Source organism: Trichosurus vulpecula, chromosome 1, assembly GCF_011100635.1.
Source record: "Trichosurus vulpecula isolate mTriVul1 chromosome 1, mTriVul1.pri, whole genome shotgun sequence".
NCBI classification, from domain to species: domain Eukaryota; kingdom Metazoa; phylum Chordata; class Mammalia; order Diprotodontia; family Phalangeridae; genus Trichosurus; species Trichosurus vulpecula.
In genome coordinates, this window is record NC_050573.1 from 542,689,834 (window position 1) to 542,715,656 (window position 25,823).

A 25,823-nucleotide genomic window follows, 5' to 3' on the forward strand; every position below is an offset into this window, starting at 1 on the left:
CCATAGGCAACAGTGTGTCATCTCTTCCAAAACAAGCTCCTTTGAGTACGTCATCTATGCTTTTTAGATCCTGTTGCTGTACCATGGAAAAGTTGCTCAACAAAATACTTGATTGATGTCTGTGTCAAATGGTGGCCTTCTCTAGTGTGTGTGCATTTGGGGAAGGAGACAGATTAAAATGTAAGCAAAAAATAAAGAAAATTAAATTAAAAAACAAAAAGGATTTTAAGGAGTAGAGGAGAGAAGGCAATGTGTTCCAGGAACTGAACATGGCTGCCCAGGGGTAGAAGATGAAATACTGACTTAGAAAACAGCAAGAAGGCTGCTTCTAGATGATTTATGATTAAATGGCCCAAACACAGACTGACTTAATTTCTTTTTAAAAATGATCATTTTTTTCTAATAAAGTATTGAGCTTAAGCAAACGTTTTAATTTCAAAAAGAAAAATTACAGTCCTTAAATATAAAAAATATTCTCAAGGAGGAAAGTAGCATGATAAAAGTATTAATTAAATTTAGCAAGAATAATTAGACAGCATTGAATAAAGGGGAGGCCTAGAATAAGGGTGTGAAATTACGAAGTTAATGAATACACGAATTTGAGGATGTCTGGACTACAGTGGTGTGGCAAAGGAAAAAAAAATCAACTTAGTAGCTGCTTAAATATGGGGTAAAAGAAAGAGACTGGAAGTTGAACTTAAACTTTAAATTTTAAGTTCCCAAAAGAAGAGTACCACCAGTGTTAGAAACAGGAAAGAGGGTGAGAGATAAGATGCTCAATTTTAAACATGCTGAGTCTGGGGTGAAGGTAGGAGACATCTAAGTGGACTATGGACAACTAAAAATAGGGGATGAATTTGGGTAAGATCAAGGGTAGAGTTTTAGATTTCAAAGTCATTAGTATAGAGATGTTGACTTAAACCATGACATAAGTCTGGGGGATGAATTTAGTGGAAGGCTAAGGAATAGAAGTCAAAGAAGACAAAATAGTCAGAAAGCCAGGTGGCAAAATAAGAGTATTAGTCTGAAAGAAGCCAAGGGAACAAAGAGTTTAAAGGAAGGAAGGAATGTTTAGCATTCTCATATTCAGCCCAACAGAGTTACTAACAAGGTTTCATAGAGGTCAGAGTTTAGAACCACCATAAATGAGGGAAGTATTCACATTCTCTTCCTATCACACAATTCCTTGATAACATCATTTATTCCTGTTCTTCTTCAAAGTTCTTCACTGGTTATATATTATACCTAACATGTGCAATTGCTCTGTTAATATTCATTTTTCAGTTCTTTTGGGATTGTTGTATTCCAAGACTTGCTGCCACAAAACACTGGGAGAATGTTGGTGTTAAAAAGATGGATCTTTGCTTTCATGGGAAGCCTGCAATTTCCCAAAGGCAACATAACCAACTCTCCCTCCTCCAGTTCTACTCTGGGCCCAACTCACTGTTTGTTTTTATCCACTTTTATCTTTCATGTGTAGACAGTCAAGCCAAACTCCTCTGAATGACTATGGAAGAGATGTAATATTCTGAAGTCTGACGCAATCAGCACAATATCGGCTAGGAACAGGAGTACCTGGAAGTCCTCACCAGATAAAAAAAATGACTCCTCAACTTGGATGCCAAGTTAAATTTCCTCCATCATGGTGGTAAACACCTTTCATGAACACACATCATCTTGTTTTATGTCATGACTGATGTTTACCATCAGAGAATTACAGAATGAGGTTATTCCTGTTACACGTTCCAAGGAATCTTAAACCATCTTGATGTAAGCATGGAAAACATCTTGTTGAAAAAGAGTTTGTAACTGTGATTACATGAAATCAAAAAGCTTCTGAACAAACAAAATTAATGCATCTCGGGTAAGAAGGGAAGCAATAAAATGAGAAAAAAACTTTGTATCAAATTTCTTAACGGCTTGCACAGAATCTACTATACACACATATATGTCACGTACAAACACACATCACACACATATTTACGTATGAAAATGAGCAAAGGATATAAACAAATAGTTCTCAAAAGAATTACAAAATACTAGCAATCACATGAATGAAAAAAATATTAAACATATATATACAAAGCATAATGCTGAGGATTCAAATGAAAAAGTAGGCCACTCCATGCTCTCCAGGGGTTCACATTCTTTTTGGAAAGACAATACATAAGGAAGATTTCAGCTGCAAGTTAGATGGAAAGGTTCTCATGGTGCTTAGGGTACAGCAGCAAAACAGATGCTAATGCCTCTTTTTTTTTTACACTTTATTTTTGTATACTTATTTAATATTTCATTTTTCCTCAATTACATATAAAAACAATTTATAACATTATTCTTTTTGTAAAATTTAAGTTCCAAATTCTCTCCTTCCTTCTTCTCCTCATTGAAATGGCAAGCAATTTGATATGTTATACATGTGTAGTTATACGAAACATATTTCCATGTCGGTGATGTTGTGAAAGAAAACACAGTCGAAGAAAAAGAAAAAACAAAGTGAAAAAAAAGTATGTTTTGACCTGCACTCAGACACCATCAGTTCTTTCTCTGGAGATAGATAGCATTTTTTATCATAAGTCCTTTGGAATTGTCTTGGGCCATTGTATCGCTAAGAATATTGCTGTTACTGCGTACAATGTTCTCCTGGCTCTGCTCACTTCACTCTGTATCAGTTCATGTAAGTCGTTTTAGGTGTTTATGAAATCTGCCTGCTCATTATTTCTTATAGCAAGATAGTATCCCATCAATCATATACCACAATTTGTTCAGCCATTTCCCAGCTGATGGAATGCCTCTTCTTCAAAGCCATTTCCACTGATAAGATTGTATCAATTTCTGATGTTGAACAATTTGATAGCACCAAGGATTTTGTTGTCAAGAGCTTGCTTTTCTCGGTCTTCAGTGGCTACAATATGTGCAGGAGAAACTGAGAGGCTGCAGTTCCATGAGGGCTACTTCCCAGAAGGGTGTTTGACAGCCTTGGACTAGAAGCACCAATGTTCCCAGGGCTCTTCGGTTTAGTGTCCTGGGCTGCCTCCAACAGGGTCTGAGGGGAGATGGTGGTCAGGGTGATTGGTGGTGATGATTTGACTGACTTGCCTGCCCTGTATGTGGCAGTTGGTGGGGATGGCAGGCCCCTTCTCCACAGAAATTGCTTTCCCAGATGATGGCTGTTGGAGCTAATCTAAGAGAAGTGGTGGTCCTAGTGCTCTTTTAATAGCTTTGTTGCAATAATTAAAAAATGTTGGTTAAATTTCTGCATAAAGTTATAATCAGTCATTTCTGTTATCCATTTTCCATTGTTTAATTTTCATTACTTATTCAAATTGATCAGGATTAAGTTGTTTCAACTATATGATATGCCTTTTCCTTTCTCCTTTTACTAAATCTAATTTTGGCTCTCAAGTCAATCATCTGTATACAGACAGCTGACTCAGGGGGTAACTCTTACATCAATAACAGCCTTTTACTGTTTGTATGGTATAAATGGGCTTTTTGGATAGTGGTATATTGGTGCTTGTGATGCTCAGTGCCTATCAATTCTTTTTTTGAAAACAGTTTTCAGGTTATAAAGGCATGGAGTTTCTGTGTAGTCTACAAAAAGATGGCCTCTCATTCCTCCATGCTTCCCCATATGCTTCCTTAAGGATGCTAAAAATCTATAAACTTTAAAACTAATAGTATATTTGAAAATAAAAAGAATAATGCCATGGAAACATTACAGTTAATAATACAACTAACAGACACAGGTAATTTATAAGTCAGTCAAGAAGATATGTTTTAGCGCAAGGAAGAAAAGTGCCCTCATAATTGTGACAGTTGCTTGAAACAACAAAGTATGACATCCTTAAGTAAAAAAAAAAAAAAAAAAAAAAAAAAGGGAAAAAGCCTTCAAGTAGAAAGAGGGGAACTTCTGGGTTCAGTTTCTCTGTCTATTATAATTAACATAAAATTAGGCATGTAGTGAAACTTTATTTAAGTGGAAGAAGGGAGGTGGGGAAGAAGGGAGTATTACTTACTGCTACTTTCATCTCCATATTTGTAAATGCATGTTGGGTTTGCTGGACACAGAGGAGCAAAAGCTGGAGGAACAATATCTAATATGCGCTGATGGTATGAAAGCCTATAACACAAATATTTTAATTTTAGAACATTTACTGTATAAATAATTAAACTAATGAGATTGACTACATGATCCTAAAGTCCCTTCCAGCTCTAAAACTACCCAATTCCACAGAAGTAGGACAACCTCAACCTCTTGGAATAAATACATCTCATTCTGGGAAGAAATAAGGCACTGGGCCTTAAAAGAGCTAGCCAAAAACAAGTGTACTTTACATATCTCATACACCTTAAAGGAGAAGTCCACCAACCAACATTCAGAGTTGGTGACAAATTTACACATAAATCTAATAAACTTAGGATTATCTGATTTCTCATTTCATATCATATTAAAGAACAGCTACAAAAGGCAGATGTGATAACAGAAGGAATAAAGTCCAACAGTCTGGAAACAACAGAGAGCCAAAAGACCTACAGTATCACATGGCCTGATATTATAATTGATCATCATAATTAAGACCCCTAAATCATTAAAAAAAATGTTAAATGACATTCAGTACATTTTGTTTAAGAAAACAAGGAAGTTTATGCACTATTTCAGAAAGAACTATCAAACGATAAAAGGAAAAAGCTTTAGTTTCCTGGAAAATTCACTTCTGTTGAACATATTTTCTAAGAAAGCCAATCCTGGTAAAAATTCACCACAAAAAAGTTAGAGTAAAGAGACAACACAGTAATGTGTTGATGTAAAGACCCATTTGCAAATATGTGAATTTTCATAAGTCAAAGCTTTAATTTGTCCTTGTATCATTCATTCATACTTAGACTTTTACAAGCAATTTTAAAAATGACTCAATCCCCTACATACATAATCTTCACCCATTTAGATTTTAGACCCAACATATTCCATTTCAAAACCATGGACTTCTGGGTTACACTGAAGGGATCTTTTCTAGATTAGGAAAGTTTAGTTAAGAAATTTCTTGCATATGTAGTAAATATAATGTTGTCTCTCACATATAAAGACAACACTACTGACTCACTATCAGTAGAACATGTTCTCTGAGTTGTTTTTCCAAAAATGGTGATGATTTTGAGCTGATACATCCATACTCCCTCGCTTGTCCTCCCTTGTGACCAAGAGACACACAAGATAAAAAAGTATCAGGAATTTAACAGAATTCTCAATAAAACTTTATCTTATAAATGCTGGCCACAATACTTAACATGACAGAATTTCAGAGCTGGAAGGGATCCCTAAGGTCATCTAGTCTAATCCCTTCATTTTATAGATGACCCCACAGAACTTGTGACTTGCCCAACAATGTCACACAGTTAGTTAATGTTCAAGTCAGAAGTAGAACCTAAGTTTTCCAGTATACTTCTTTGCCTATTAAACTCATCTTTAGTCTGTATATAAATCACATATGCACAGAGAAGACAATCACTATTCTAACAGTGTACAAAAAGAGGTGAGAGAAAACAACAAACTACTCACCGCATACATTTTTCTAGTACTTCTCTTACAAATTTTGGCTTGGGATTTTCGAAATCTTGGGTAAGACAATCTGACCTAATAAGAAAATGTAAAATTTTAATAAACAGGTAAGCAAATTTCACATTTCCACCTAGTTTAGACTTATTTCTAATCTAGGTAAAACACATTAAGATAATAAACTATTTTAAAGGACTGTTTCTGTAATATGCTCTCATATGTAACTTTTAAAGTACTAAGGGAACTGTTTGAAGCACACTCACCAATCTTCCCAGCTCCAACGGAATTGGAAGTTACTTAGGTGATGGGAAAACCAATTAATGAACCTTTGAAGAAAGAGGAAAGAAATATGGTCAACATTCTTAGAAATAATATGTGTAAAATTCTGATACAGAACGTTCTTTATAGCCAAACTTCTTTCATCTAATCACAGTCTCTACTGTACCTCCTTTTCATGGACAGATCTACATAAATCTTCCTGTTCCCTCAAAGAACTGATATTCAAGTGTCTCACTATTAATACTTTCTTATATAAAGTACCTAGCTATGTTCCATACTATATAGCAGCTGCTGAATAAATGTTTGTTGAAGGTCTAAGTATGAATGTAACATTATTGCACATTATAAGTACACTGTGCACTTCATACATTTCTTAGTGTTGGCTGATCAAAATCAAATTAACGAATATTTGTTAAGCTAGTGTTTTATTTGGTTGCAATGATGATTTCATATTTCCTATCAAATAAAAATAGGTATTATGTCAAATTAGAATTCTGCTAATATTTTTATATTTACTTTTTTTTTTTAAATGATTTCTGCCTGAGTAATAAGTACTGGAAAAACTCTGGATGTGCCATGGTTTAAGGAGGGCACAATTGGAAGTGGCACAAGATATAACAAACGAAACAGAACAAACTGTCTTTTTGCCTATACGATTCACATTACATACATTTACACAAATATATAATAACATAAATGCCATAGTTTAATATTCCACTATAAAGTATATGGAACTAAATCTGAGAGAATCTGTTAAAATACAAGCAATTACCTGTCTATACACGTAGTATTCATTGTATCCAAACGCATGTACAACATTTCAGTTGCCTGTGCAAGCTTAAATTCACAGATAAGAAAAATAGATGATTTTAAACTCTTTTAAATTTTAAAAGTATTAGAGAAAAATAATTGAGTATTTTCTAGAATACTTTGAATAATGACATTATGCTTAGTTTAAAATTCTATTTTCCCCTCAAGACTGATGCCAGACTCCTTTCATAGTCCACCTGCAAAGACTGGACCTATGATTTCATTGGTACAGGCAAATCCCCAGAAGACCTTCACTGCAGTTTCTAGGCTCAGAGCTGCCTTGAGCACTCAGAGGTTTAGTGACCTGACCAATGTCACAGAAGTATGTGTCAGAGGCATGACTTGAACTTGGTCATCTTGGGTTTCAGGCCAGTTCTTTCTTTAGTCACCATGTCATGCTGTCTCTACCATCTACAAATTATCATCAGTTTGGGAAATTCCATCACTCCATTGAATTAAAAAGTAGTTTTCAATCCCATTTAAAAATCCAGAGAATATTTTGACCTTGTTTCTTAAATAACAGTATCTCACTCTTTAATACTAAAAGCCAATGACCACTAATAAGAAACACTGAGAATCTTAAATTCTAAGTAAAGTCCCTTCAATATACTTCAGTCTAAATTAAGAGAAAACATTTAGAAGCTGTGAAGTATTTTGATGTATCTTAAGCCCACACACATGTCATTGCTGATTTAGAATCTTGTCACCACAAGTTAAGAGAGTAAAAAGTAAATCTTGCCAGCCTCTTCATTTCAAGGAAGCAAATAGCAATGACCCAAAGTAGCCAGGATAGATGACAGTGCACTATGGGGGGCTTCTGAAAGTCTGTTTCCTTTAGGAATTGAAAATTTCATTCTACTTTACTATTCTTTTTAAAAATTGTTTATTTAACCTAAACACCAACATGTATCTCAGTGTCCTTTTTTGAATTATGATCCAAGAAATTAAATGCTAACATATAAGAACTAAAAAAGGTTAAAAATTGCTCTAGTTCACTAAAAAGTTTGCTTTCATTTTTAGATATTAACCACAACCAACAACCAAAATAAGATTCCAGAGATCATCACAGTTTTACTTTGTACCTGAGGAAACATACAATCCTTCTTGAAACAAAGAAAGAAAGTCAGGTCAAACTATAAACAAAAAGGATACAACTTGGGGTAAAGAGCCCGGCTGAAGTTTGCACAGTTCAATGAGAAGTGTTGTGTACATAACATCAATATGAGGGGGTACAGGAAGCTGAAACAGTTCTGCAAAGATCACCTAGAACACAGTTTAGAAGAATCAGAACCTAATTCAAAGATAAGTATGCAGATATTTCCATTCCTAGAAAGTTTCCAACACTCTGAAGTCTTTTAAAAAAAAAGTTACAGCTTTCAAACCAAAATCCATAGAATGACATTTCTGAAAATATCTTCTCTATCCCCTACCATGGTAAATGAACTTTGAAATCAGACAGATGAATGACCATCTGACCCATATCCCAATCAGGAGCCCACAGAAGAAGAAATGTGGTCTAACAGCAAAGAACTTGAAGTGAGGAGATTTGGGTTTGAATCTTAGCTCTTATGTCAGCTATGCAACAATGGGCATGCTGAACTCTCTGTTCCTCAAGTTTCCTCATCTGCAAAATGAATTAGAAAAATATTTATACTACCTATCTCACAGTCATGACAAGGGGCTTTCAAGTGCTACATAAATCTACTTACTGCTGGAATCACCCAAGTCACACTAAAATATATAAACTCTTATCCAGTTTAAGACTTTCTGGGCCCAAGACCAGGAGAGCTTCTGGGGAAGGAGATTCAGGTTGAACTTTAACTAAAATTTTATTCTTATTGTCAGTCCACACTGTTAGACATACTTTCCTTCTTAAAACATTTCAAAACTCCTCAACATGGCCCAAGTCTTCCCTGCCTCAAGATGTTTTTTTTTTCCTGCTAACTTGTTTTACACTTTTCTGTACTTATCTTTGATTACCACCTAAGTCCTTTGTTTGCATTATTTTCCTCTAAAACCCACCCACCCCCCAATCTGCTTGCTAATGCCTTTTATAGATTTTAGAGGATGATGTGCTCTATATTTTGCAGTCTGATCAGCACTCAAGGAGACAGGTTCATACTCTACTTCATCTTTGGTATGATCTCCAGACTCATTCCTTGAAGACAGATAAAACTGATGCATTGCTATTTTAGAAATTTTTTTTATAAAAGTACACAATTACAAATATGAGGCAATATGCCACAAAAAATAGGTTCTCATTCAAATGTGGCTAATCATACTTAAAACAAAAAGTGTGGTGAGAAGACTTCAATAATTGATACTTTGTGTTAACTGTAAAAATTGTTTTGGGGAGATAAATAATAACACAAAACAAATTACAATAATGTGCACGAACACTCTGCAAAAAAGTACCTCTCTTTCCTATAGGCTAATCTATACTCAAAGGACATTTTAAAGCACCATTTATTAAGTAAATTTTCCTCTTTACAAATTATTAGATTTAAAATTTTTTTTTAACATATTGTGCCTATCCCTGACAGGAATGCAGTAAATGCTTGGTTAGTCGTATTAAAATATTGGTCTCTGCACCATTAATAAACAACAGATGAACTTAGTAATGACAGTTTATCTAACCTATAATGAAATTCTATAGATATTTAAATCACGAATACATCTGAAGAACAGAAAAGGAGTTGCAGTTACTTTAGTTATCTGTGATAAGAAAAGGAAAGTATGTCTTACACATAATTTATAAAGGAACTAGAAATTCTACTACAGCTGCTGGGCTCTCAATCTCCTTTCTGTTTGTCGAGGTGGCTCATAAAAAAGCACAAGTGACCTAATACTCCTCTCCTCTTTCTCTGCTAGTCTGCAATGTACGAAAAGTAGTGAGAAAAAGGAGAAGTGAAAGGCTTGGATAGCAAAGAGTAGACTGTATTGTGAATGCCAAAATATAGATTATTAAAATTAATAAGATGCTTCACATAAAATGCATTACCTCGACTATATGATAATTCAAGGGGATCTTGTTCTTTCCTGGATAGCTCACTAGTTGTGCAGCACTATTTTAAAAAAGCATACAAGTTTATTAAAATACATCAAAACCATACAAATCTAAGAAGTAAATCAACTCTAGTAATCAACAACAGTATCTCAAAAGGGAAATATCTCAAAGTGTCCCCAATCTGAATCAATTACCAAGAGCATGACAGAGTTTGCTAAGTATAAACCCACACGGAAAATCATTATACCATCCAAAAGTCTCTGGGAGATCAGGAAACTTACATGTATAAGATGAACAAGGACCAGACAAACAAATACAGTGGTCCAAATAGATTTTTTTTAAAAATAGAACCTGAAAATATCAAGCAATTAATTCTTCTTTTATGTATCCTTTTCATTTTATACCCACACTGAAAAAATTGTCAAATTTCATGAAATACTTTATAGAAATAATGCTTTCCAAGAAGCTTGCAACTATGGAAGCATGAAAAAATGGGAAGAAATCACTAGTGTTCTTCCCACAAAGTTCTGCTTAAATGAAACATTTGAGTTAATTTTTTCTCTTAAGGAATAGGTAGTGATACCCAGAAAATAACACCTAAAACTTATGTATATACCATAAAGCATACCACCTAGCAAAAGGATTTAAGGGAACAGGAAGCAAAGAGAATTTATCTCTAGTCAAACAGGGAGCTAAATGTGGAGACAAACTTTTCTTTTAAAATTTCAATCTTCTGGCTTCTAAGCTAATCTTAAAAATGCTCATATTTTTTTCTTCTATGACCTATAAAGCTTATTTCTAAGCTCATTGCCTTATAGGTCTTCTTTGACCTATGAAGCTTATTTCTTACCATGTCTTCCTTTCCTTCCAGTGGGATTTAATGATGAAGTGAAGATGTTCTTCTATTACAAATCTCTCCACAGAATGGCTGCCTGGCATAACAGGACCCTAAAACAAAATCATGATGCATAATTTTTTTTTTAACACTACACCAAGTATTTTCATGGTAAAAGTTCCATTTTAGTAAGCTTTACTGTCTATTTGTATCCACTACACATATCAGGGTCTATTTCATGTCTACTAAAGGCTTCATGAAAAATTCCATACTTCATTACTACCATCATTCTCTTACATCCACTTTTCCCAATGAACATAACTAAAAGTAATAAGCCATTGAATTTATTCTAAGTTTTACTTATCAAGTGTGAAAAAATTTATAGAAACCTAATCCTCAGAAACTTAGTAGTGTATAACAAAAAACTAAATTCTAGTTTCCCAAAGGTTCACATGCATTAACAAAAATATTCACTCTTGGTTATCTGATCTAAGAGAATGTAATTTCCCTAAATGTAAAGCAGACTTCTAAATAAATGCTTTACTGAGTCAATAACTACTAATGGGTCAAAGTAATGAATGCCGATTTAATATACTACTTAAAAAGTCTGGCTGGATAATTATTATTATTGGAGGGGGCATGGATGATGTGAGGCTGAGAGTTAGCGAACATGTTAGATAACAGAATCAGAATACAAAAAAGATCTTGTCACGCTAGAACTAAGTTGTCCACTAATTTTTTCCCCTAACCAATCATGTTATAATAACTTGACAGAGGGCAAAGTAAAGTAATGCCACATAAAAATGAAAATGGATATATTTTTTAAAATGATAAGCTATAGAAAAACTTGATTTAAAAAAAAAACACTACTGAATCTGATTGCTGGAAGAGAAAGAACTCTTCTCCTCATCAATATAAAGATTCAAACTATTTCCCTTCCTGTCCTTTGGTGAACTTGTACGAAATATGAACTTCATAGGGACGGGGACTAGACTTAAGAATTCATTTACACTTCCAAATGAGGAATCTCTCTCTGCCCATACAAGCTCCTTCCCTCTCTTAGAGCTGCCTAAAGCCCTGAGAAGTGGAGGGACTTGCCCAGGGTGACATGGCCAGCATGCATTAAGAGGCAGTGCTTCCAAATTTTGAGGCTCCCTACTGATTAGGCCATATTTCCTCTCATTAACCTGATGGATTTGCTGCTATATAACACACAGATCTGTCCTTTCTAAAAGTACACAAGGGACTTTACACAGAATTCAAGTAGACAAGTGATGTGATATGGCTCATTTCATAAATACTGTTAAGTTAGTTACAATCTGTCACATACCTCAGGATCATCCGTGTAATCAAACATCCTAAAGATGACCCTTGGCATTGGGTACACCGAGTCCTCCGTGTGAGGTGGTGGTGTAAAAGGAGGCAGATTGTGCTGCAAGGCTTCACAGAGGATGCTGTCAAAGGCCAGGTATGGTCTCAGGATGTGCCGTTCCTGCCAGCGATCTTTTTTTAATTTCTGAATCTGGGCCCAAAGGCAGTCTAAATACTAAAAATAAAAGATAATTTTACAATTAACCCCAGGTAATTACAATAATATAAATGGAAAGAACCACCACAAAACAATCAAAATGAATGCTACAAAATTACAAAGAACAGGCAGGGCTTCAAAGAAGAGATATGAAAGCATACCCCATCTCATTCCTTTGTGGAAGGAAGGCCCATGGGTGTGGTACATTGCACATATTTTTAGACATTTTCAAAGGATTAGATTTGCTGACTTTTTCCCCCTTTTTTCCTTTAAAAAATGTAATTTGTAATATGGAATGGCTCTCTTGGAGGTAGGAGGGAGAGGGACACTAGGGAAAACTGGTGAAATTATTTTAACCTCAAAAGATAGCAATAAAAATTCATTTTGAAAAATTAACCCAGGACTTCTAGGAACATTTCAATAATATGGCTTCTATATGATTTATTTCTTATACTTGGCTCAATTTTAATAGTTACACACAAAAAACCTCTTTAGTTTCACTAACTGAAATCTAAATTATAATGCAAATTCACTTACACATGAAGTGCTGGACAGCAAGATATTAATTTCTTTTTTTTTTCTGGCTTTCCTGGTGGTTATTTAATTATGGCACCTTTCCTTGTCTTAGAAAGACCACTCAAAATGAGAAGGCTTAAAGTACTAAAAGAAATACCATATTACTGAAGGCAACCTCTTGGACCTCTATCAGTCAATTATAGGATAACTGGTCATAATTCATATTTAGAGTGGGAAAGAGCCTTAAAGTCCCATGTTTTTAGATTAATAAATTTATTTTTAGTTTTCAACATTCACTTTTATAAGATTTTGAGTTCTAAATTTTTTCACCTCCCTCCCCAAAACGGCATGCAATCTGATATAGGCTATACATGTACAATCTCATTAAACACATTTCCACATTAGTCATACTATGAAAGAAGAATCAGAACAAAAGGGAAAAAACCACAAGAAAGAAAAAAAGAGAGAAAATAGTATGCTTCAATCTACATTCAAACTCCATAGTTCTTTCTTTGCATGTGGATAGCATTTTCCATCATGAGTATTCTGGAACTGTCTTAGATCATTTCGTTGCTGAGAAAAGCTAAGTCTATTACAGTTGATCATCACACAGTGTTTCTGTTACTGCATACAATGTTCTCCTCGTTCTTCTTACTTCATTCAGCATCAGTTCATATATGCCTTTACAGGTTTTTCTGAAGGCTCATCATTTCTTATGGAACAACAGTTTCCATTACATTCATATACCACAATTTGTTCAGCCATTCCAATTGATGGACATCCCATCACTTTCCAATTCTTTGTCACCACAAAAAGAGCTGCTATAAGTATTTTTGTACATTTGAGTACTTTTCCCTTTTTTATGATCTTTTTGGGATACAGATCTAGTAGCGCTAATGCTGGATCAAAGGGTATGTACAGTTTTATAGCCCTTTGGACATAGTTCCAAACTGCTCTCCAGAATGTTTGGATCAATTCGCAACTCCACCAACAATGCATCAGTGTTCCAATTTTCCCACAGCTTCTCCAACACAAAATGTTTATTTCAATTACATAAGGACACGTGTCTGTGACTATAACTAGGCTGAACCCTGAGGGAGTATACAGATATAGAACATACTACTTCATCCACCAAGGAAGGAACTTACGTTTCTTTCAGAAACCAAAAATACAAACATGAAACATTTAGAAAACTACACAAAGCAAAGTGTGCATTAAGTGACAGGTAATTTTATAATTCGTCATTAAAAGAGGAAGGAGTTGAGATAGGAACTAATGATAATAATGCCATATTTCTACAATGTTTTAAAGTTTATAAAGAACTTTAATATTTACTATTAATATGTTATTCCCTCATTTGACCCTCATACTGACCCTGTAAGGCAGGGAAAACAGATCTTGACCCTATTTCATGGAGAACTAGGAGACCAGAGAAGTTGGCTTGTCCAAGGTCATACAGCTACAACACAGCTGGGACTAAAACTCAGAGGTCTTCTAGATATAAACCCAGTGCTATTTCCACTAGACGTGACTAAACCATACTGCCTCAAGGACTTGCCTTGTTTAAAGTACATTTTAAATCAGTGGAGAGAAATAAAAACAATCAAAATATATGGAGGTGGGAGTGAACAGGACATCTACTGGCAAGAAGGAAACTGGTTTGGTTTAGTCAAGGTATTTCAAAGCAACCATGAAAAATGCCTCTAGTCAGCAAGACGGTCTCTGGACTAGTGTACACTGAACAAAGGCAGCACGTTCATGCAGGCTTGGCTACCAAAAGTTACCTGCCCGCATCCAAATCACTAACGATGCTTATCTGCTCATGTGTAAAATGTGAGTGGAATGAGATGATCTCTAAGGTCCCTTCCAGTTCTAAGGGTCTATGATTCCACATCATTAATAGGGGGCCTTGGACATCAAGCTAAGCATTTGGACATGGTCCAATAAATAAGGTGAAGCCACTTTAAGAACTTCCTCCTATGTAAATGAGGGGTTGAAAGCAATGAGCCTGAGATCCTTTCAGGCTTTAAAATGGTCAGGAGGATGCAAAGAGATGGCAAGGTCTAATTGTAGTTTATCATCTGGCTCACACTTTGAAGCCTTATCAGTTTGGTAAGCCTATGAGAGCTTGTGCTATGGTCACAGCCTTAGAGAAATAACCAATGGATAAATCCCATGCAAGGCAGAGGCCTTCAATGGAGGCTTTGCAATCTTATGTCATGGGGTGTGTGTGGGGAAGGGAATCTGTGATTTCACTGGTGTGGGAACTTCCTACATGGACAAAAATTGCAATTCCTCTATAATTTAAAATTTAAACTTAAGCTAAAGGCTTCTGAAGTTAGTCTAAAGGAGGTATTAATTTTTATTATCTCATTTTAACTTAATAATCTAATCATGTGTTATCTAAGTTTAGTTTTACAACAATCCTGAGAGGTACAACAATTCCCATTTTATAAATGAGGAAACAGGCTCAGAGGCAGGATTCAAAACAAGTCATCTTGAATCCAAGATAGCATTCTATCCAATGTATCACGCTAAAGATCGACCAGTTGGAAGGGATCTTAGAGACCATCTAGTCTGACCCATTCATTTTGTAAATGACTCAAAGCTTCAATGACTTGCCAAAGGTCACAATGTTATTAAGTGGCAAGGCTAGCACTAGAACCAAATCTTGAATCCTAGCACAGATACACAATGTACAATACACAAAGCTAACACTCAGCTGACCATTCTTTTATTAAAAAGTGAATGAAATTAAATTTACCTCTTCTTGTGGATGTGGTTTATCAGCAGTCCACACTTGTAACAATGGAACATGAGTTTTTTGCCGTCTTCTAAAAGTACAAACAAAAAAAGGATAATTATTAAAATTAACCCATTACCTTAAGTATCAACAAAGAAAAATAATCTATGAAACTCTTATGTTTCTTCTAATACCTTACTCCTAGAAGAATGACCTGATCTTGGCAAATGGTAGTATCTATTACAATTTGTCCATAGCCACTAGTACCAGAAAATACTAAACAAGCAATTTAAGAACATCCTTCTGATATCATCAAAGATAGGCATATTTTAAGCTTATCAGCAATCATGCTGTGCAACAGCCACCAGCCATAATGTTAAAATTAAATAAAACAAAAAGTTAAATCTCAAACAACTCAAAGCTCAGTACAATTGTTATTTTTCCTCCCGGTAATTAAGTATAAAGTATTTCATAATAGACAAATTAGTTTGACTTTCATTTGGCTTACACCAAGCACTTGGGGAGAGATGGCCCTGAGAGGAAAAAGAAAAAAGGGAAGTTGTACATTCCTCCACCACCACTTTCCTGTATAGTCTTGGGCCAAGCTTACTCCTGTCTAAAATCAAGTTGGTCCCAAGGCACCAGCATTTATCCAACTCTATTCCTGCTTCCAGAACCTACAGGAAAGGAAGACCTGTCATTAGCCAGGGGCTCCTAGGATAACAAGGCTATAGGTTCATCCCAAGGTTAGGAATCCAGTGTTCTTCAGATGTCTGATTTATTTTTGCATCTCCTAGAAAGATCTTGTACATAGTTGATACTCAATTAACCATTTGCCACACTGTTGAACAGAACTCTAAAGAACCTTATAGGTGCTTCTTGCTTCCTCAGTTTCTCCCAATCTTTCCACCCCTCTCATCATCCTAAGAAGGAGTACAGAATAACATAATTGCTCCATTTTCTTCCTCCCTCTTAGGATCCATGAACCTAATGCTACAGTTTAAAAGAAAAAGGGAAAGCCTAACCCAAAGCAAAAAATTTTCCCTAGGAAAGCCTACAATTTCAGATCTCAGGTTTCAGATCTCAGCCTACACTTTAGAGATCTCTCCAAAGAATTAAATCAGTTATTTATGCTTTAGTGAGGATTATAAGACATGGATCATGATAAAACCTTAAAAAAGTCAGCCTTGAAAGATCACTAGACATGGACCAGAAATGTGGGTTTAAGTGCTAGATCTGCCTCTACTGTGTAACTTTGGGTAATTCATTTCATATTTTTGGGCCTGAGTTCATTTATCTGTGAAAAAAGGCTGGACTATGTGACCTTTAGTGCAATGTTTTAGTATTCTTTGATTCTGTGGCAGATGTGTGAAGTTGAAAAAAGCACAGTTTTTTAAAAAGATGCTTGGAAAAATGAAAGTTTCTAGTTAAAACCACTTTTACACTAGTAAGGCACTTCCAAAATGACTGAGAAGGCAGCTCTTTGTCCATTTTGTACTTTTTTTAACTGAACCTCTACTTTTGAGAAACCAAACAAGTTGTAAAATTCAAGGATATTAAATCAAAATCGTATAGCACACCAGAAAATTAGCAAAAACAAAAAACCAAAAAAAACCCAACCAAACAACAACCCAAACAAACAAAAAAGAAAACAAAAAACCCAAAACAAAAACATTTCTCCTTAACAAGGAAGACTAGTGTGGGCTGTATTCTTACTTAAGATAGTTTTCAACGGTGGAAAAGATGCGATCCATCTCTGCATCTTTTTTTTCATATAATTCCTTTCCAACCCAGGGCAAAGATGACAAAAATGCAAACACATACCAATCACGTCGTACCTACAGTAAAGAAAAAAATAGCGTTTAAGATGTGCTTCTAAAATCTCCTTTTCATTTTTCTTGTAAAAGAATCCCAAATGGAGACTGCCTAGGACCCAAGAAGGTAATGTGGCCAATCCAGAGGATTTTTGGAAACACCAGTTGTGCATTTTTAATTTCTCATTTAAATTAAGCTCTAAAACACATAAAGATTTCTCAATTTCAATTCATTTCAAAAAGTATTTAGTATGTGCCACGTGGTGGGGAGACAAAGACCCCAAAATAGTTGCTGCTCCTCTGAAGGAGCTAATATAGCACTTGAAGCAAACAATATGTACAAAAATAAGAAAATGTAAGCTATTTTTCTAGACCATGGCATAATATTCAGTAATTAAGATACACAGGATAAAACTTCAGCATATTATAAATGTTCCTGCTGCAACAGAACAGAGAACTTGACTCAGAATCAGAACCCAGGATTCCTGTCCTAGCTAAAACCCACTTCTTTATGACTTCAATTCCAGCAGTTTTTCTACCCACTATGGTTTACCGTGAGAAGGAAATGAGAATATAAGGAAAGTTTTATAATACTGAAACATTAAGTACTCCTTTTACCTGAGGTACGTCTTCTTCCTGAGTTACACTTACAAAATTTTCAAACATGGCTACCATTGATGGAGCAGCTATTACATGACAATTCACAAGATCTGATAAAAAATGGACCTAACAGGCAAAAAATATACATGTATATGTTAGCAAATAGTCTACAATAATATATTAGAAAGATTATACAATATGATCTCATTGCGTTTATGCCAGGAATACATAATTGGTCCAATATAAAAAAGACTATAAATATAATAAATCCTGTTAATAATATTATAAAAAGCATGTGATTATGTCAACAGATGCTGAAAAAGATTTTTGACAAAATCAGCACTTGTCTCTTAAAAACCATATAAAATACAACAAACCTTTTCTTACTATAGCAAATAAAATATATCTAAATCCAATCAAATATCATATGCAAAGAGGAAAAGCTACAGGCCTTTCCAATATCAACAAGGATGCCTATGACCACTACTATTTAAATTGGTGTTAGAAATGCTATCTGTAGTAATAAAGACAAGAAAGAGGAACTGAAGGAATCAGCATAAACAAAGAGTAAACATTTTTTGTAGATTATGTGATCTACTTAGGAAACCCTAGACAAAAAGAAAGTTAAGCAACATTGTAGGATACAAAATAAATCCACATAACACATCAGCAACCAACAAAACTAAACAGTAAGAGCTACAAAATTAAATTCCACCCAAAATAACTATAAAAACTCTGAAATACTTGTGAATCTATCTTTCAGGATGCACCCAAGAATTGTATGAATCTAAGTATAAAACACTATGTAGAGATAAAGACAGACTTAAATAAGCAGAGAAATATTAATTGCTTATGGGTGGGTAGAACCATTATAATAAAAATTATAATATCTAATTTACTTATACAGTCCTGAACCAAACTACCAAAGAAATATTTTATAGTTAGGAAAAATAATAAGGTCATACTGAGGAACAAAAAATCAAGAATCTCAAGAGTAATAATGCAAGAAAAAGTGGGAAGTAAGGAATAGTCTAAGATCTGAAACTTAATTACAAAGCAGTAATCACTTGGTGAAACATATTGTTTATACAACAAACAAGCAAACCATCAAAGTAGCATAGCATCTGATGATCCCAAAGACCCCAATTAGTGGGAAAAGAGCTCACTATCTGACAAACTATTAGCACTGGCAGAAACTAGATTTAGACCAATATGTCACACCATATACCAAGATAAGGTCCAAATGGATACCTGACCTAAATATAAAATATCACACCATAAATTAGACAAGAAAGAAAGAAATTATGTTACAGAAATATAAATAAGGGAAGAGTTCATGATTAAACAAGTGACAGAGAGGATTACGTAAGATAAAATGGACAATTTTGATTATATAAAATTTAAAAGTTCTTGCCCACTCAAATTTAATGGAGTTAAAATCAAAAAGAAAACTGGTAAATGGGAAAAATCTTGGCAACATGTTTCTCTGATAAAGGTTTCACAGCCAAGCTATAAATGGAAGTGATCCAAATTTATAAGACTAAGAACCAATCCACAATAGGTTAATGGTCAAAGAATGTGAACAGGTAGTTTTGAAAGTAGGAAATCCAAACTATCAATCATATGAAAAAATTCTCCAAATCATTAATAATTAGAGAAATGCAAACTAAAGCATCATCTTTAAGATTCCACCTCACAGTCATATGACTGGCAAAGAGGAAAATGACAACTGTTGGAGGAACCACAAGAAAACAGGCACAGAAGTGGAGCTGTGAACTGATCCAGCTATACTGACACAATCTGGAAGTTCCAAAAGTCCCTAAAGTTACTAAACTGTGTATACTCTTTGACATGGCTGTACCATTACCAGGTCTAAACCTCATGAGATTAAAGAAAGAGGAAAAGTATTAATATGTACAAAAATGTTTATAGCAGTTCTTTTCATGGTAGCCCAAAACTAGAAACCAAGGGGGTGTCTTCTCATCAGGAATATCTAAATAAACTGTGGCATATTAATATAATGGAATATTACTGTGCCCTATTATGAAGATACCTGTGTACTCATGGGAAGCAAAGTGAGCAAACGAGAAGAACAATTTATACACTGATAACAATATTATAAAGAACGACTTTAGGACATTGATCAATTTAATGATAAACCGTAAGACAAGTACACTGAAGATGAAACATACTACTCATCTGCCAGTGATGAACTTAAATAAAGAGACACATGTTTTCAGTCATGGCCAGTGCTGGAATTTGTTTGATGATCTATGCACATTTATGTTAAGTTTTGTGGTCGTTGTTGAATTAAGGGAGAAAGGGAAGGAGGTAGAAATAAGAGAGAGGCCTGGGAAAAACATATTACAAAGTTACATAAAAATAAATTTTGAAAAACAAGAACAATAGTTCAACATGTTAGATGGACAACCTCTGGAGGGAAGCCTGGACAAAAGGTAATATGAGGAATTAGAAAGAGTACAGGATTTGAAGCTCAAATCCAAAGTGGCTCTGCCAATTTACAACATGTAATCTTGGGCAAACTACTTAAACATTCCGGGTCTAAATTTCTTCATCTGTAGAAACAGTGGGGTTGGATTAAAAAGGACATCAAAGCTCCTCTGATCAAAGGGGAGTCTCAGATAGGACAAACGGACATGGACAAGTTGTAATCTGTAACACTGGGAATATCCGTATGGATGTGATCTCAGATCCATCAGAGTAATTTCTGATGAAAAAGATTAGATTTTCTAGGAGGTTTAAGAGAAAGCACAGGCTTGCAATATTTTCTAGGTATATTTCAATCAATGAAGAAAATAACTTCAATTATAAGGAAGAATCTCTTCTCTATAATTTCTTTGAAATCTTATTACTTTTAAGAGAAGGTTCTTGATTTGTTTAGGGAATTCCAATAACGCTTAAAGGAGAAAGCTATTCACTACAACTGTAAAGGGAAATATTTAACCATGGCAAATGTGAGGCTTACTATGAAATGAAGGATTAGTGGAAAAAAAAAAAGAAAAAAATACCTTTCTACACTACATTTCTTATCCTTTCTCTTCTACCACCCACACACTGAAAAACATATAACCAAACCAAAACCAGACTTACCAAAATCACGGCTTCATCATAGTTGTTTGCTTTCAAAGATTCTTTAAGTTGACGAATCATGGCTTCCACAAATTCTCCACCAAAGTTGTAATTTCGGGCATTAAGTAGTCCAACTAATGTCGTATAAACCGTCAATTTCAAAGGAAACAGACGTGCACTGAGATAAAAAGCAAACATGTTCATATTCATGATCTGACATACATAAAATGTATGAAATTAATTCTAAGTGTTTTTAAAAATTCTTTGAAAGAAATAGTTTGGCTCATAAGGTTTTTACACTTTGCGCTCAAAAAAATTATGATTTTGTTTTTAATAAAACATGCTCTATATTTTACAACTAAAATATTATAATAGTTAACCATGAATTACAAATGTGCTTTAAAAGCATTTTCATGGCAGGTAAAATATTATTATTCAAAACCATACATCTTTTGCATACATACACCGTACAAAGAATTCTTAGGATCTTGCTCTTGTAGTTGGGAAGATCAGCCTCCAAAACACCAGCTAAGCCTTCCAGATTGCTTTCCAATGAGAAAGTACTCTAAAGGGAGACAAAATTAAAGGATGGCATTATCCCTCAGTAATAAATCAATTTTGAAAAATACTCATTGATATAATTTGTTTCTGTATTACCAACATTTCCAATGTATCCTTTTGTTTCTCTCTCCCAGAATGCCATCTTCTTATAACAAAGAGAAAAAAACCCACAAAACAAATCCCAATACTTCCAAAAATAAACATATCAACAAAGTCTGATGTTATCTACAGTGTTCCACACCCATAATCACCTTACTTCCTAAAAAAAAAGGAGATACCATCTCATATCTCTTCTTTGGGGCCAAACTTAGTCATTATAATTTTATAGCATTCAGTTTCAACTCCTTTGTTGCTATCATTAGTTACTGTATATAATGTTTTCCTACTTCTACTTAACTTTGTATTAATTTGTGTCAAAGACACTTATCTCACATATACTCCAGTTGATGGGTCTACTTTGTTTCCAGTTCTTGGCTACTACAGAAAGTGCCACTATAAATACCTGGGTGTATATAGAGGCATTCTTTTTAACACTGACATTCTTGAAGTATATGGCTACCACTGGAATATCTGGGTGAAAGGATATGGACATTTTAAGCACTGTTTTTCATGTAATTCCATTTAATGATTTTCTTCACAATAACCATGAAACATTTTTCCAAGTATAGAGTAGCATGGCAGGCTTTGTATAGAATAAATGTGAAGATAGTCCTTTCTTTAGCAACAAATGCACCACAGACAACAACAGAGAAGAGTCAGTAAAATGAAATGAAGAAAAACAACAAAATGGAAGTCCAGGAAATCTTGGCTTGGACGTTCACTAGTAGTATAACTTAAGACAAGATTTAGCTGACTTTCCTAGCTATTCATTATACCATATTCGAAACTTGTAATCCTAAGTTCTTCATTGCTTATATTTACTTCTGCAATGACTTTCACATCCATTTCTTCCTTTGGCCCCACCTCGGCATAGGCTTTCATTACCACTAGTCTTGAATATTGCAAAAGACATCTAACTTATCTCTAGACTTACAGTTTTCCCCATTTCTAATCATTGTTCACACAACTACCAGAAGAACTTTCCAGAAGGAAAAAAAAATCTGATTAAGGTCGAAACTCTTTAATGGTTCTGTGCTGCCTACTGAATTAAATTGAAACTCTAACTTGGAATTCAAGGCACTTGACAATCTGGTGCCTCCCTTCTTTTCCTGCCTTATTTCACATTCTTCTTCTCCACAAATGTTATGTCCCAGTTGTACTACTTGTCCCCCATATAATCCAGTACCTTCATTCCTTTACTCAAACTGTTACCTACGTCTGGCCACACTTCCTCTCTCCATCCACCTCTGTTAGTTGAAATCTTCTCCATCCTTGTACCAAAGTCCTTCTTCAGTGACACCCTGCTTGCTTGAGTGTACCTCTCTTACCTTTTTACTATATTCTATTCTCTTAGTGTTATTACATATTACATAATCATTGCTTATTTGTTTCTGTTATATTCCCCCCACCAGATTGTAAACTCTGCGATCACAGGTACTACAGTTTATTTGGCTTTGTATCCACTAGCATTCTGCACAGTGCTTTGTACGTAATATCTGAATGCTTTTTAACTATGAACAGCAACAACAAAAAACAAAACAAAAAAATAATGAATGTAGTTGACTCTCTTTTATGTGCATCCAACATATGGCATTTCAATATATGAAACAATCTTTGTAAAAACGCAGTACTTAATAATAGATTTATTTTAAAAATTGGAAAAGGACCCATATGTACAAAAAATATTTATAGTAGCTCTTTTTATGGTGACCAAGAACTGGAAATCGAGGGGATGCCCATCAATTGGGGAATGGCTGAACAAGCTGTGGTATATGAATATAATGCAGTACTACTGTGCTATAAGAAATGATGAACAGGCAGACTTCAGAAAAACCTGGAAAGACATCTATGAACTCATGCTGACTGAAGTGAGAACACTGTACACAGTAACAGCCACAGTGTAAGATGACTGATTTTGATAGACTTGGCTCTTCTCAGCAATGCAAGCTGCTAAGACAACTCCAAAAAGACTCATGATGGAAAATGCCATCCACATCCAGAGAAAGAAATATGGAGTCTGAGTGCAGATCGAAGCATACTATTTGCCCTTTTTTGTTTTTTCTTTCTCATGGTTCCTCCCATTCATTCTAATTCTTCTATACAACATGATATGTGAAAATATGTTTAATAAGAATGTATACGTAGAGCCTATGCAGGATTGCATGCTGTCTTGGGGAGGGGGAGGAGGTGGAGAAAATTTAAAACTTAGGGAAGTGAATGTTGAAAACTAAAAATAATTTTATAAAAAAAATAATAGATTTATTTTTTAAAAACACATGATGCTACAACAGCTTTATCTAAGAAAAGCAGGTATATAATGATCAAGCTCTTAAGATTCAGATTATTCAACATATGGTCATTAGAAAAACCTTGACATCTATCTATGACAATTCATACCTTTTCTCCCACTCTGCATATTAGAGATTCTATCCGATCTTCAATTTCAATCGATTGCAAGGTCTTCTTCCTTTTGTGGGGTTGTTCTGTTTCAACAATATAAAGAAAAATCAAGGTTAGCATGTGACATGCTAAATTTGCTATTAAAAATGAACATGTTTTGTAGGCTTAAATTTGTAACACCCCTCTGATTTTTCTAAGCAACTGTAGCCATAACTTTTGACTTTGCAAAATAGCAAAATTTGAATAGCTACTATTTTCCTCAAACCAATATCACTGAACTTTGTCTTTTAAAATAATGATGCTGACAATGAATGCTATTTTCAATGAGGCTAGAAAGATGAAATTAGCCTCACATTACTCACAAAGTAGTCTGTCCTTTAGTTAGTGACTGCAAAACCTAGTAATGATGTACCCCGGCTTCCTGGACTTAGTTTGCTGGAAGTCTTACTTTTTAAAAAAATCACTAATCTCAAGTCTTACAAGCCAACTCTATCCTTCAGGTGCTATTTCAGTTTCCCATTAGCTTATAGCTATGTTGCATTGATTCATTATTCATTCTAATGTATGGCCAAAGCATTTCTGGTAATCAATCACTCGGCCTTTGGGTGCCCAATCCTGTCTACCAACTGTTAAGACAGGGTGCAGATGTTCCCCTGCCTACAGAAGCCTAGGTGTGACAAACTATGTTACAACGAATATAATACAAATAGTGGTTGACTATCTACAAACCAAGTATATACTGCTGGTGAGCTTCTAATGCCATTTAAAGTAATGTAAAGTAACAATGAAAATCTTCAGTAGGATGCAGGAACTACCTGTTATATGTTCATTATCTATCAGTTAATCTTTATTTTTTTATTCTGAAAACATGAAACCAAAAAAGGTGAGGATTTCCATATAAAAACTAGAACATAAAAAGGCTTATTATATGAAACAACCTCTATTCCACATAACTTCCTTTAAAAAGAATTATGGAATATAGTTAACATGTTACTTTCAAAACTGCTCTGCCTTTCTGTACTTTCTTCTGAATTTATCTGCCTTAAAAAATGTTTCAATGATTTTTAATAACTTTCTGTTTTTTTGCATTGTTATTGTTAACTACCTCTCCCCACTACAAATGTTTCTCTGAATGGACCCAGCTCATCATTTCTTAGAGCACAGTAGTATTCCATCACAATCATATATCACAACTTGTCTGGCCATTCCCAAATTGATGGGCATCTCCCCAATTTCCAATTCTTCACCACCACAAAAAGCTGCTATATTTTTGTACAGATAGGTCCTTTTCCTTTTTTTTTTTTAATCTCTCTGGGATACAGACCTGGTAGTAGTATTACTGGGTCAAAGGGTAGGCATATTTCGATTGCCCTTTGGGCATAGCTCCAAATTGCTCTCCAGAATGGCTGGATCAGTTCACAATTCCACCAATAGTGTATTAGTGTCCCAATTTTTCCACATCTCCTTCAACATTTGTTATTTCCCTTTTCTGTCATATTAGCCAATCTAACAGGTGTGAGGTGGTACCTCAGAGTTGTTTTAATGTGCATTTCTCTAATCAATAGTGATATAGAGAATTTTTTCATATATATAACTCTGATTTCTTCTGAAAAGTACTTGTTCACATCCTTTGACCATTTATCAATTGGGGACTGAATTGTATTCTTATAGATTTGGCTTAGTTCTCTATATATTTGAGAAATGAGGTCTTCATAAGAGAAACTTGCTATAAAATTTATTCCCCAGTTCTCTGCTTTCCTTCTAATCTTGGCACTAGATTATCATGGTCATTTACTACTGTGTATTGTGTAGCTAACCTACTCCATTGGTCCACTACTCTATTTCTTCGCCAGTACCAGATTGTTTTTAATAATTACTGCTTTTTAACAGCTGGAGATCTGGTATAACTAGATCACATTTTTTCATTGATTCCTTTGATATTCTTGACCTTTTGTTCTCCCAGGCGAATTATTATTTTTTTGAGCTC

The 25,823-nt window shown here is 34.6% G+C and overlaps 1 protein-coding gene across 1 annotated transcript in view; it reads right to left on the bottom strand.

Annotated features, from left to right (window-relative positions):
- Positions 1-25,823, bottom strand: part of NCBP1 (nuclear cap binding protein subunit 1) — a 59,022-nt gene that overhangs the window by 21,168 nt on the left and 12,031 nt on the right. Inside the window, exons 2-15 of the mRNA XM_036741496.1 lie at positions 23,834-23,919; positions 21,241-21,341; positions 20,798-20,954; positions 17,705-17,812; positions 16,989-17,110; positions 15,294-15,363; positions 11,816-12,031; positions 10,501-10,598; positions 9,645-9,708; positions 7,796-7,906; positions 6,606-6,670; positions 5,818-5,880; positions 5,558-5,632; positions 4,017-4,120 (exon numbers count right to left, since the gene is read on the bottom strand). Coding sequence (XP_036597391.1) covers positions 4,017-4,120; positions 5,558-5,632; positions 5,818-5,880; positions 6,606-6,670; positions 7,796-7,906; positions 9,645-9,708; positions 10,501-10,598; positions 11,816-12,031; positions 15,294-15,363; positions 16,989-17,110; positions 17,705-17,812; positions 20,798-20,954; positions 21,241-21,341; positions 23,834-23,919 — 1,440 coding nt within the window. The remainder of the gene's footprint in view (positions 1-4,016; positions 4,121-5,557; positions 5,633-5,817; positions 5,881-6,605; positions 6,671-7,795; positions 7,907-9,644; positions 9,709-10,500; positions 10,599-11,815; positions 12,032-15,293; positions 15,364-16,988; positions 17,111-17,704; positions 17,813-20,797; positions 20,955-21,240; positions 21,342-23,833; positions 23,920-25,823) is intronic.